This window comes from Cylas formicarius, unplaced genomic scaffold (genome assembly GCF_029955315.1).
Source record: "Cylas formicarius isolate icCylForm1 unplaced genomic scaffold, icCylForm1.1 PGA_scaffold_6__28_contigs__length_40554024, whole genome shotgun sequence".
NCBI lineage: Eukaryota > Metazoa > Arthropoda > Insecta > Coleoptera > Brentidae > Cylas > Cylas formicarius.
In genome coordinates, this window is record NW_026844347.1 from 11779018 (window position 1) to 11793821 (window position 14804).

The following is a 14804-nucleotide window of genomic DNA, read 5'->3' on the forward strand; positions in this document are numbered from 1 at the left end:
CATTCTGGATGTTTTCATTTACTGTAATGGTTATGTCGATAACGGTAAGCGTTCTATTCTCTTTATCATGTACCAAAATATCAGGTTAGTTATTTGGGACTGTGCGATCTGTGCGGATGCTCATATTCCAGATGAGTTTGTATTCTTTGTTAGCAGCTCGTACTTGTTTAATGGATAATAATAATAATTATTATTATTATCCATTTCCGTTTGAACAGTATATTCGGGAAAACAAAGCAAAGGAGGAATACAATTCACAGTGATATCGATCGACCAGGCACGAAGTAAGATAAAATTTGTGTAGATCAGTAGCAAAGACCATTGGCAGTGAACCACCGCGCCGTAAAAACTAATGACTAAGCTAATATATGACGTAACCGAATCCTGGAACCTGCTGACAGACTGTATATTTTGCCGGCAATGGTTTAGTCTGATCGCACGCGAGAGGAATCTCCGCGAGTTTGTAACAACAAACAACACATTCTGGTTATTCCGACAACAAACAAATTGGAAAAATCATGAAGTCCAAAAATGAAATACTAAGTAAATTTGATTACATGAAAGCGTATAGCTATAATTTCATATTAACGGAAAAGACGAATACTGAACTGGAACACCAACAAAACGTTGGTAGAATAGACAAGTCGTTTTACAAAATATTTTCCTGGCAAATCATGGGCAAGCAGAAAGAACGACAATTAAGCGAAAACCAATCAAGTAAGTACTTTAATTGACTATATCTATTAAATAAAATATCTTATAATATACTCTTATTCATTTTCCGCAACAGAGCCATCGCTCAGTAACTAAGACACGTTTTTTGCATTGTTAAAGAAGTTTAAGAAAAGAAAAATGCTAAATAATGTACAGCTTTTTTAAGATTTTGATCACATTTCCATCTTCGTGTATTTAGATAATGCCTATTCCCATTACCACACAATTTACAAACAATAATTATTTATCTATTATATTGTTTTCACTCATACTCAAGTGTAATGTCAGATATTGGGCAGAAAATAAATAAAACTTTCACAAAAAAAAATTATCCATATCCATAAAAAGTTGTACTTCGCTTAGAATTTTATTATTGTTGCAAATTTCGGTTTGAAATTTGGAACCTTCAGTTCTCTCTACAAGATCAAAATTTGAAGAATTTTAGGGACATTCCATATCTAGAGGGTCATGCATTTTCGGAGATCTGATACAGAGATACACCTCCAAAAGATTTTTGTGTCGCCAGTGAGCTGCGCCAACGGATTATATTGTTACACTTTTGCATTTATCAAGAAAAGATTTCACTCACAGAGGCGCGATATAAAAAAAAAGTAAAAAATGATGTAATTTTAACATCTACTATCTTCCTTAATAAACTTTACCGCGCAATAGTTAATAGTAATTTTAGTCTTAAAATGGCCCAAGGAGTCACCCCGTTGGACATATCTTATGTATCTTTTTTAAGTACCCGGTATAATGTGTGAGAATGAATAATTATACATCCTTTAAATACATCAGGATTTGAAAACACTTAAAAATGTCTGATTATAGCTATCGATTAAAAAAATATATAATTACTCACACGATTAAAAGAGCTTCTAAAAACATTGTGCGTTGAAGATGAAGAAAACCTTCAGCAATATTTTTAAGAGAAAAGTTCGAAAAAGTACTGGTAAGATTAAATCATTGCATTTTAGTGGAGTAGGGAAACAAAAATTGCGATTTAATTTTATTATTATTATTATTATTATATATGTTAAATTGGGGTCCAAGATTTTGTGCGCTGGTAAATTGATATTTTTTATTAAGTCATCTAATAATGATAATAAAATAACAAACTATTCTCCAATTTAGCCACATATATGTTTTAAAGTCAATCTAAATATAGCAATGCGTAATGTTATCTTATCAAAATGTGGAATGGGTTATTGCTTCCTCAATAATATATTCGCTGAAAACTTACTATGTTAAATACAATTTACGTTACTTTATATATTGTATGAAAAGGCGCCAACATATTTCTATCGGTTTTATAGAGCACGGAGGGAAAATTATTTTTTTGTATTTCGTCTGTTTATCAAAAGCAAATAAAATCAAAAGTAGATTAGGGTTTTTACCTCAAGATTCTTTTAAATTTACGGCCAACTAAGATAAATTAATCCAAAATTGTATTGTTCTTTTCAGAAGATGTTATCAAAAATGGTCAGATTGTGTCAAACTCTGCAGAACCCCCGTCAAGGTAAGAAACCTGCCAGAAATTTATAATCTTGCGCCTTCGCCTTAACTTGAATTAACCGGGGGACTATTATTCTCTTTAGCGTTAACTCAACAATCTCCGTCACAATCACTGAAGTTTTGACTAAATTCCACAACAAAGAATATTTATTTATTGTAATATTTTCACTTTATGTGTAGAAAGGGTTATAACTTTACTGTAACAATAATATAAATAAGGAACCAACAAAGGTCGTACTTAATTAAAATCTAAGAAGCTGTTTTTTATCTTCTGGTTACAGTGCCACGCGGTCGTTCCATCAGTAACAATTTAATTTAATTTACTTATTTATTGTTTATAGAGAATATAACTTTATTACTGTAACAAGATTTTGTAATGAAGGTAACCGGTGTCGTCCTATATCTACTGGGTGCCCAAAAAAAAAAAAGCTCGAATGCATTTAGTGGTAGTTGAAATGACTTTTCCTTTTCATTTTGGGGACGTATTTAATTTGCCTACTATGGGGTATTTTCCTAATTATCATCTACATGTTAATCTTCTGTAACTTTCAAATTTCTAAGTAGGGATTCAGGTTTCAATTTCTTTTTCAAATGTAGAAAAAGAGTATATTATGCAACAAGTATGTCATGCAACAAGTGCGCTAAACGCAATTTGACTCACGAATTTATTTGACACGAGCGGAGCGAGTGTTTAATATACGAGTGAGTTAAAAATTTTACCGAACGTGTTGCATACAAAATTTTTTGTACGACCGTTAATTTTTGGGTACATTTTCGCAAAACACGAATATATTCACTGACATGACTGTCTGAATTGACAAACGTCAAAATTCAAAGCGTGGGAAATATCTCCGAAAACATCCGATTGCTCCCAAACCCGTGCGGTAAAATCCCGGAAATGTCCGAAGTGGCTCGGATTCGTGAGAAACCAAACTGACGTGGTAAAGCGACGCTTCCCGCACGCTAGATCGGTTGATAATTAGGTATTTTGCAGACGGGAGTAGAAATATATATTTGCCCACTTAATATGGAGGCAAGACATATTTAGATCAAACCTAGAAAATATTGGGTGTTAATTTTCCTGGTATCATTACCACTAACCATAACATATCTTTCTCTTTGCCAATTGTCAGAAACTACAATACAGTCATTATTCCCATGGGACGTAAGTGCTGACCAAGTTTAAATTTGTAAGGGTGATATATCGGGTGACACAAGAAAGTGGAACACTTTATAACATTTAAACGGCTTGAGATAGCAATTAGAAATTTGGAAGGGTTAATATAGGCCGAATGTCCAATTTTTTGACAATATGTAGTCAATTTCGAATTTTAAATGCATTTTTGGATTCAGGATTCTACGTAGGATAGGATGGTTTTTCTGTTTTTTTTTTGTTTTTTTAAATTTTTAATTAAATTTGAAAATTGTGTCTAAGAGGCTGTGACATCATAAATACTATTGACCGGTCCACCTGATCATGTGAAAAATTGTAAATGAAACTTTTCTTTACTTGCCTAATGGCAAATAGCATTTGATGTAATACTGCTATATGGTGTAGAAACCTGGACCATAAGGGCCAACGTGATGAATCGATTGGATGCCTTTGAAATGTGGTTATTTAAAAGACTACTCAATTCAATTCCCTGGACAGATCACACAATAAATATTGAAGTATTAAATCGAATGGGCAGAGAAAGAGAATTGTCGCCTATAATAAAAAGAAGAAAACTACCTATCTGGATCATATTTTGAAATTCCAAGTACCAGTTCTTAAAACTTATAATGAAAGGAAAGATAGAAATAAAACGAGGCATCGGAAGAAAAAAAACAATCATGGCTAAAAAACACAGTCAGTTTTATCTTTTTAATTTCACAAAAGGCTATCGAGGTATACCAGCAAAGACGTATTTATGTTGAAATAACCCCAATAACATCCAAACTTGTGTGAATTTATAAAATTGTAGCTTCGCCAGTTTTGACAAACTTTGTGTGCACTAGCAAATAAACTTCTTTCGAAAAAGAACTTTTATTTGACAAATAACATGTTTGAGCTTTTACGTTCAGCTAATCAGAATTTCATAACTATACAAGAAGGCAAGCAACTGCAAAAAAAGACGTCAGTTTTACTGGGTTGGTATTATAAAAAACATAGAAAGGCAAAATATTTACAGAAATGTACCCTTCATCAGCTGCAAGAATATTCATTAACCTGAAAATATGTCAACAACTACGAGACTTTATAGGTGACCACAGTCTTGAAATAAACTAGTCAAAACAAAATAACGAACACTATGAAAAACACTCATTTTCATTTATATTTATATTTTTTATTTTATTTTATTATTTATATTTTTTTTAGTAACCTTGGTATAATTTTTGTTGCCATTTACAATAAATATGCACAAAATGTGTGTACAAAAACTTGTTTTTCAAAGATGAGATTAATAATTTGATTGTTCTTTAAAAAAAGCAAATTATCATGAACATCGATGCATTCGGAACACCTGTTGAACAAAGAAGACATTTACTTGAAATAGAAAGTTTTTCCATTATAAATATCGCTCTAAGACTTCAAACCAATCATTCAGTAATGTGTAGGCTTATAAGCAGATATCCAGAGATTGGCATAGGTACAAAAAGATCTTTTCCTCCAAGAGACAGGGCGACAACAGCACGTGATTTGTTGAATATATGGCTTTGAAGATACAGCATGAACGGCGTGAAACATTGTAGATCTTCATTTTAATGCCACAAGGAGGGGAATATCCACACAAACAGTACGGAACAAACTCCAAGCAGCTGGTATGCGGTCCAGAAATAAAGCTGTTATAGATCACAGTTAAAGTTGGACTATGGATCGTTGGGGACATAAATTTTACTTTCTTTACCATTTTTATTTTACGAAACTTGAAGACGAAGGGGTGAACGAAATCGTTAGAGAAAGTGTTCAATTTGGAAGTGGCCCAACTTACATGTGTTTCGTGGGAACTACATGAAGAAGGCTCACAATTTATACAACATGATAATGGCCGACATCAGAGTGCCAGGATAGAAACCAAATTCCTCCACCCTCAAAATATTGAGGTTATGGAGTGGCCAGCAACCGCTCCAGACCTTCTGGCATTATCTTAAAAACATGATTAAGAATCGCCAATCCCACCAAAATTTAGAGTAACTTGGGGAGAGTGATGTAACATCAGGAGGAAGACAATTAGCAATTTAGTTGAATCTATGCCCCGTCGTCGGTCTGCAGAGGTCGTACGAGCTAAAGCAATTAATCTTTTTGAAGGAATACATAAAATATATAAAATTCTTTAACTCTCGAAATTCACTTTTTTGGTTTGTTGCAATTATTCTTTAGTTTGTTCAAAAATTAAATTTTTACTTTATTTTAAATTTAATGTTTTGTTAGAATGCCGAAGGTTTAAGAAGAAAAATTTTACTTTTTGGAAAAATACAAAGTAATTACAAAAGTGGTCCTTATTTCATTTTGACTAGCTCACTTTATGGTAAAAAATGTAGAATCTGTCACACTTTCATTCGATGGATGGAGTGAAAACTCACACATTTTTAATTGTTGTATTCACAATCGTTAAAAATAAAACGGAAAAGCTATATAGATTTATATTTTTGTCTAGAAAATTCTAGTTGTTGATGCCTCAGGTTAAATTTATTGATATTATTCGGTAATGACCATGTCAAAGTAATTAACTCGTCAAAATTCCAATATACTGCACAACTAATCCAAAGATTTGATTTCTACGTGTAAAATTTGACAACCTACATACTGTTCCTTTTATATACCCATATTCAAACATCGTTATAAAAAAAAAATACAAAAACTCAACTTGTTAATGCTGTCGTCAATTTTGCGTCTCAATTTGTTCGAGCAAATAGAATATGACGGTAATAAAATACAGAATCGAAAGACGTTGTAAATTTGCGCCGGCAGTCGTGAAGCGGTGTCCGAAAACAAACTCGTTTTATGTGCAAAAAATTAACAGAAATATGAGGGTGTAGGTTAAGATCACTAATACACTTTGTCACTTGCTCATGACACTTTTTCGCAGCAAGATTCAGCAACAGGAAAATCACGTTTCAATTTCGAAGACAGATTACGGCGGCAGTTTCCCCAAAAGGTAATAAAATATTTTTTAAATGTACTAAAGTTGAGCTTTGATCGTTATTTAGAAGATTTTTTATTAGCTAAAGAAACATTTATGAATTTTGTATTATGTATAGGGTGTCCGAAATAAGGTTCTCTGTCCCATTAACTCAAAAACTACGAAGATAGAAAAAAAAAGTTCAATGGAAAAGTTGCGCAGTTTCATCCAGATTTTTCAGTTTTTAATTTTTCATGTATACAGGGTGTTTTGTTGTTCTGGGGTGAGTACCAGTTTTCGTATTTTAAATATTTCCCTTTGTATTATTATATTCTTTCGATTCTCCGTAAAATTCTAGATATATAATAGTAATAATAATAATAAACCGTATTTTTAACTTTTTTAAAGAAAGTTTTGGTGCAATGGGGAATCGTACGCTTTTCCATCTAATGATTGCAAGCAAGCCCACTGCTACTCTGAATTTTTTGAATGCGAATCCTAAGCTGCAGATCTGGACACAAGAAGACACAATAGGTGGTAACACTAAGCTTTCGCATAGATTGGTTGTGCGGGTGGTATTGAAAAAATGTTAAATATTAAACAAAACTTGAATTTTATGTCCAATGCAGGTCCAAAAATAATAACAATTTTTCCTAATTATATAATTGTGGATGGATTCGTTGTGAAAGGGTGACTATTGTCATACATTGAATATTTTGGATGTAAATTATTACACGATGAGCGAAAACAATTTCAAAAATGAAATTATAAATAAACGAAAAACAATTTTACATTTTCCCATTGTAATATTGCTATATTATGGCACATAATATGCAAATGTTATAAGCACAGAAACTCAACTTTACAAAAAATATTTATTTACACTTCAGGTTGACATTGATTTATTATTTGATTTAACTTGTCCGATTTTTTCCCATTAAATCCCAGAAGGTATTCAGAAAATGAAAGATTGGATGTGGATAAATGTTATATAATGAAACCAACAAATTATCGTATTTAAGAACAAGAGAAACGCAGAGAAAAAATCCAAAATGAAGAATTCCCGATGAAACAATTTTTGAAAGAAACGTTCTTTAAGCCGGCATGAGCATGACACAATCAGAATTATAGATTTAAAAATAAACAAATAAAATTCCAAAACACAAAGTCGTATATTCGGCGATACAGGTTGTAAATATTAGTTCTAAGTTGCTAACTGGTTTTCCGACAGTACCACTTTCATTTATAAATTGAATTTCGTTCCTAATTTGTTTAGAAGCTTCAGTAGCATGGCCAACTAATAGCAAAACTTGACCGCCATATATGTTATATCATTATTGCAATTGAAAAATGTTAAATTGTCAAATTTTCGAAAACTATAAATTTCCAGAACAAATATACAAAGTCAGTTTCCGTTCGAAAAATTTGACTTTTTACTTTTTTTGCTAGACCTGTTTTAATGAACTGCGTTCTATTTAATATATATGAAAAATAAAAAATTAAAAATTCAAGGTGAAACATGCAACTCTAATCAATTTTTTTTCTATCGTTGGTAGTATTCGAGTTAACCATATAGAGAAGCTTAATTTAGACATTCTGTACTAAACATAATATTTTCTATGAGTCAGCTTCTTTATTTTAAAATCATTTGACAATGATCTTACATTAACATTACACACAGAAAAGCAAATTTAGTTTAGTAATAAAATTAAATACTTGTGCCTTGTTTTTCCAGTAGCTCTTTTGTGTTGCATATTTTTGAGAAGCTCAGAAGAAGCCTACAAGCGAAAGTTTGGTTTCTATAGACGAGTTTTTACCTTTTTTTGTAAATAAATAACCGCGTATAAATGCGTATCTGACTGTATCGTATGTATTTGAAAATCCAAGATTGCTATTACATTTCATCATGAAAACCGCGTACATCGTACATGTCATACATACATATAAGTTACGGATAGCTAACATTTTTTATTTAGATATCTTGATCAAACTGTCTATTCATTCGATTACTACAGTAACAATTGATGCGCTGCAGGCGGCATTGATATATTCGAAGATTTTCCGCACATGCCTCTGCGTTTTGCTTATTAACTTGCACATTGTACCAAATTATTTCCTATAAATACTGGCCTAAAAATATCGCATCCACCCTTATTGACGATCTGTCAGAGGCCATGTTGGTTGTTGAATACTGCATAGCACGAAATTTTAAATCTCGCTCATACGCAGGTTGAATGAAACTTCTCAAAATTTTGTTTATAGTTGTTTCATAAATTCTTGTATTTTCGGCATAGGCATGCCCTCTCATGGTAGTTCTAGTAGAGCTATCTGGTTTGAATTTTGGAAACTAGGGCTCGTGTAGGAAAGTTGGCTGATTTTAATAAAAAAAGAAAAACAGGAATCTCAAATGATTTCTATGACTTTAGCCTATTTAGCGAGTGTCCTATGAAATTGTCAACGGATGTATTTCATGAATTTCGAAAAGTTCACAACTTTACGGGAAAAATGTGCAAGAAAGAGCGGATATATAGAAGAAAAAAAATGTTATAACATAATAAATATAATAATAACAATAATCCTTACCCACTATATCGGCCAGCCTGAAAATTTGAAAGTTATTATTAATCATTTCTCTTCACTTCTTTTATTATGATTTTTTTTCCAAATTGTCCATTCGCGAATGCTTCATTCACGAAAAACAGAAAGTTGTTTTTTTTTCTCATTATTTTAATATATATTATGGCAAATTTGATACTTAAACATTAAAATTTTTACCAGTTTCTATAAATATTTTTCTTTTCGTGCCTATTTCAGATACGTAGCAAAATGTTATTTCAAGACGAAGACTGTTCCGACGTGGTATACAGAGTCATTGCTGATATATGTTGGTTCAACTAAAAGAAGATACGAAGAAAAAGTGCATTTTAAGGTAAAAATTTATTAACATTAAACATCATCCCAACGAAATCAGATTTACCAGGAACATTCGCTAAATGCTACGTTAAGATAGAGGATGTCCCTGTAATGGCATAATTTTTTTTCATAACACAATACGAGGTGTGTTCAAAAAGTAAGGTGACTTTTAAGTTTTATCAAAAAAATTTTATTTATTCATCAAAATTAATGTTGTCCCCTGCAAAGTAATCCTCCCCAGATATAATACACTTATTTTTTCTTAATCCCCTCTATCGTTCCCAACTTCCTTCTTTTTATGGGTTTCTTGAATTTTGGAAACAGTAAAAAGTCGGAGGGGGCCATATCCGATGAATATAGTGGCTAAGGCATGATTGTGGTCCTATTTTTGGCCAAATAGTTAGACACAATCAACGATGAGTGAGCAGGTTTTCCCACAATCCCGGACATTTTCTTCGTATTGCTTCTTGCAAAGGGCGCATAACTGCAAGGTAATACTTTTTATTGACCTTACAACTTTGTGGTGAGAATTCTTGATGTACTACGCCACCATAATCAAAGAAAACAGTAACAAAACCTTGACATTTCTAGGTTCTTCCATTGGGACGACTGAAGTTTCAGAACAAATTTTGCTGCTACACGTTTCACGCCAAAAAATTCGGAAGAAATTGCATGGGACGCGCCAATAGAGATGCCGACATCTTAAGCCACTTCTCTAATAGTGATTCGGTGATTGTTCAACACCATTTTGCCATCTTGGAACAGCTTGTACCACTTATAAACATTTTTTTTTGCTCAAAATAGATGCACCATATGCGGTTGTCAACATTTCAAGCGTTTTGCAGCACTGTATTCCATTTTTTATAAAAAAAATTATGCAAAGTTCAATTTTTTTTTACAGCAGAAGATCACCGAGTACACAAAACACGTCTAACGCTTCTGTCTCACAAACAGAAGTAAACTTGCAAACTGGCTGAAACTGTGAACATATGTTAGTACTAGTACCAAAATAGCAAACAAAAATATGGAAGATCCAATGTACGTAGCCCGCGCAATTACAAAAGCCTCCTTACTTTTTGAACACTCTACGTATCCAAATATTATTCAGTTATTAATCATCAAATCTCACACCCACTTAATGTACAGATCTGGAGATAATTTTGATGAGGTGTTTGTCTTCACCCACCTTCAGCCACTACCTTGATCCTTTCGCATATTTGACATCCCTTTGTAATGTCATGTGTTCAAGTAACTACAACTTATCAATCGCACCGTTCCTTAACAACCAACAGACGTTACTGAGCTTAATAGTTACATAAAATGGTTTATTTCAATTCAATTTATGTTGGAATTCAACATAAATCTAGTAGTAGGGATATAGGGCAGTAGTTGTTATAAATATGAATATCAGTTCTTAAATATTCAACAGTGAGTAATTCCTCGTAACACTCTGCGAATCAAATATTGATCATTCCGGTGGATGTGCCAATTCTGATTCAATATTTAATATTCAACGAACTCCTGTACAATCATCGCGAGGGCACAAACAAAAAAGTGGCGGATGAGCCGATTCCACTCCTGAGTTCAGTGAGCCTGTTTTTGATAGCAGACCATGCCTATTGGTTAATAGCAATACCAAGGACAGTATGACTCTTAGCAAGCAAGCAACCAACAGAACATTCTAATAAATAGTTAAGCACACACTGGGGGTTCTAATTTCTATGCCACACAATATAGGTTGAACGTCCGTCATATGAATGTCTTAACATTTTTTTTTAAGCATATAGCTAGTAGAAACATTCGGAATCTGTGTATTCGACCTGTATATTTCCCGACAGTCCAAATCGCTACTAATTTAATTTTCGTCTTTTGCAGAATAAATTGCAACCATACTATTGGTCAGAAACGATGACAACTCAAATGAAAGAAGACAAAACTACACCTCCAGTATTTCGATCGGAAGCGTTTATAACTATGGAAAAATCGAACTATCATTACATCTCATTAGAACCACAACAACAAATTGTTGCTGCAGTTACTGTCACTGCATAACACATTCCCCCTATCTGAAACATTCCGTTTGAGTCTAATGTCCTGTGTTAATATTAGTTAGTAAATATAATTAAGAAAATTATTAAAATGTATTGACTAAAATTCAGTAATAAATTTCTTTGATTACGCCAGAACGACAAATGTAATTTTTTCCTTGAAGCAATTCAAAAACCTACAGTAAAAAGCTGCTGTCCATCTCTAAACATTGTAACTATTGAGCTAATATTAAAAAAAAATACTTGCCACACTTGTTTTTTGAATATTATTTAGAATTTAGAATTTTAATGATTCATCTCCATAACAGATTACAAATTTTGTGTATCGACTTGATAAATTCTCATTAAAGTTTTGTTAATTTAATGTTGAATACTGTTAACCTTATAAAATAATTTCGTAAATAAAAGTACCATAATTTGGAAACATTAATCTAACTAGTTGAGTCTGTTTTCCCAAATTTTGTTTCGAACTGATAACCGATTGTTCAGGCAAAAATGTTAATTTCGTCTAGTTGTTGATGGATTAAAGCACAGAACTGAAAATCCTCATAAATAAAATATTAACTGCTAACTGATTTATCAGGAATACTTATCATTCCAAATAATTTAATGGTATTTGTTAAAATAAATTCTCTACAAGGGTGCTAGTAAATACTTTTTTAACATGGAAAAACTTTGGTTATTTTTTATGAAGATTTCCCAACTTTCTCAAACCCCATTTGAGGGCTTTCATACTATCCAATAGACACAAATATAAGGTCCTACATATTCAAAACAAATCTTGTAAGTAGGTACTTAGGAAACCTTTTTACATTTTCTCAAAAATGTATTTCGTGATTTTTTGTTGTAAACGTTCATTCATTTGTTAATCAACATTTACTATTTTTTATTGATTATCGTTTTTTAAATTTCTAAATAGATATAATAGATCTTACGTAGGTATGTCATACAGTTTTAACAGTGTTGTTCCAGAAATAATTCAGGTACCGAGCGACTCGATTCGATAACTAGAACAATCGAAAAAAAAACTGAAAAAGTTTGTGTTTTGTTCAAAATTTAACAAGTTGATGTGATTGTTCGTGCCCAGCGCAGAGATTCTCTGAAATACTTTAATTTAGCATTAATGTGTGTTCAAAATATAAGCATTGTGATCGGCCTTATTCTGTCTGGGTTCCCTCCTTGCTTCTCCGTCCAATTGGAGTTTAAATCGAGCTTTAAAATTTTAATTATTAAAATCTTCAACGTCTCCCAATTACACACCCTATGGGCCGTAGACTCTGTGGCAGAAAAAAGATTTATGGTATTGGTATTGGTATTAAAGGGGGGCGCCCTCGCGGGCGTCCAAGCACTTAGGCCACCAGATGGGCCCGTTGTGCCCCCAGGCCGCTCTAGAGGGCGTCCAGAATGCCGCCCCTCCTGTAGAAGGTCACCACCTACACTCCGGGTCGTCTCCAATGCCTAGCAAGCAGAGATGCCTCCTAAGCCTGCAATGTCCTGTGTAGGCCCCTGTTAGTGCTCTACACTCCCTCCTGGTCAGTCTAAGCAGCTCCCTGGTCCGAGGAAGGGCGGGCCCATCCATCATAAGCCTCGCCTGCCTCATTCCCGGAGCAACTCTCCAGCCCCCCGCGGCCCGGTCTCTCGCCCAGGCTTCGAGAGCTCCCCGCCTCACACACGGGGCGATCCCCAAGCGGGGCTCTGGCCCTATATGCCTATGCGAGGAGCCCTCCCTGGCTAAGGCGTCCGCTGCCTCATTGCCCCGGACACCGGTGTGACCCGGAACCCAGACCGTGACCTTTCTCTCCTCAGCCACCCTCCTCAGTACCCCTTTGCACTCCTTTATCAACAAGGAGCGCGTACGCACTGACTTCAGCGCCATGAGTGCAGCCCTACTATCCGAGCAGAAGAAGACTCTCCTGCTTCCGTAGTTGAGCCGAAGCACCTCTCTGGCCGCCATCAATAAAGCGAAAATTTCCGCCTGAAACACAGTGCAGTACTGGCCCAGAGGGACCGACAAGCTTGATCCCGTTGTCTCGCAGTACGCTCCAGCTCCGGCCAGATCTCCCATTCTGGACCCGTCCGTGTACCAGACAAGTCCATCCCAGGAGCCGACTCTGCCCTCTCTCCAATCTTCCCTTGATGGAAAGAGAAAGGTCAATTTATCAAAGAAGGTCATCTCGGGGATCATGACGTCACTCGGCATGCCCATGACCCCGCGATCCCCGCGACAGCCCTCTAAAATGTCGTACGGACCCCGATTGAGGGTTCCCTCCCTCCAGAGCCCGCAGCTCGCCAGCCTCACAGCTGTCCTGGCCGCCTAAATCTGCACCCGATCCGCCAGAGAGGGCAGCCCCACCAGAGCCTCCAGGGCCCTCGTGGGCGCCGTTCTCATGGCGCCCGTTATGCAGAGGCAAGCCAATCTCTGCAGTCTGTCAAGAACTAGCCTTGCTCCCGCTCTTTTGGTCCCCGGCCACCATGCCACTGCCCCATGCGTGAGCATAGGCACCACCATGGTACCGTAGATCCACTGCATGATCTTCGGCCCCAGGCCCCAAGTGCCCCCTACCGCTCTCCGGCACGCCCACAGAGCTCCAAAGGCCGACCTGGTCCTTGATCTTATATGTTCCTGGAAGGTCAACTTAGAGTCCAACCATACGCCCAAGTACTTGACACTTCCGCTTGCAGAAAGAGGCACCCCATCCATCGAAATGTTGAGGTTGCACTCCATCTTCCTTTTCCTAGTGAAGATTACCATCTCCACCTTGCTAGGATTGACAGCCAACTTGCTGTCCAGGCACCATTGTGAGAATCTTGCCAATGCCCCGTTCAGGAGCCCCTGCATCCTCCTCACGTCCGTCCCCTGCGTCATTATCACAAGGTCGTCTGCATATACCTGAGCATAGACCCCGTGTTCTTCCCTCAGAATATGCAATATCTCGTTCACCACCAGGCACCACAGGAACGGGGACAAGACCCCGCCCTGTGGACAACCCCGTGATGAACCGATGGAGACCTGCTCCCCACCCAGTCTTGCCTCGACCCTCCTGTCGGTTAGCATGGAGCGGATCCACCTTACAATGGCCGTCCCCACTCCAGTACTCTCCACCGCCCTGCAGATCGAGTACAGGGCCGTGTTATTGAAAGCCCCTTCGATGTCAGCGAACACGCACACCGACAGCCGTCCCGAGCCCATACCCTCCTCCAACCTGGAAGTCAGATGGTGAAGAGCTGAGCCCACAGACCCGCCACTTCGGTACGCATGCTGAGCTGGCTCTAAAGGGGCCTCCAGCTCCACCCAGTCCCTCAGATACCGGTCCACCAGCCTCTCCAGAGTCTTCATAATGAAGCTGGTGAGGCAAACAGGCCGGTACGACTTCGGGTCTGTGTAGTCACTCTTCCCTACCTTGGGAATGAACACTACCCTGCTGTGTCTCCACAGCTCGGGCACGTACCCCCTCGCAATGGAGGCCCTGAACAGGTCCATCAGCGGGCTGGTCAGGAGACCTCCGTCCCT

General features: G+C 36.4%; 1 protein-coding gene across 3 annotated transcripts; it reads left to right on the forward strand.

Annotated features, from left to right (window-relative positions):
• The first annotated feature begins 419 nt into the window (after window positions 1–419).
• On the forward strand, window positions 420–11699 carry LOC132703849 (uncharacterized). Of its 3 annotated transcripts, none has more exons than XM_060673363.1 (5): window positions 420–717; window positions 2179–2233; window positions 6300–6368; window positions 9147–9261; window positions 11121–11696. In XM_060673363.1, the coding sequence occupies exons 1-5, from the start codon at window positions 519–521 to the stop codon at window positions 11295–11297; spliced, it is 615 nt and encodes a 204-aa protein (XP_060529346.1). In that variant the 5' UTR covers window positions 420–518; the 3' UTR covers window positions 11298–11696. The 3 variants fall into 3 exon arrangements, with proteins under 3 accessions (XP_060529346.1, XP_060529347.1, XP_060529348.1); XM_060673365.1 differs by lacking the exon at window positions 420–717 and adding an exon at window positions 1584–1666 and having other exon boundaries at window positions 11121–11699; XM_060673364.1 differs by lacking the exon at window positions 6300–6368 and having other exon boundaries at window positions 11121–11699.
• Window positions 11700–14804: the final 3105 nt, after the last annotated feature.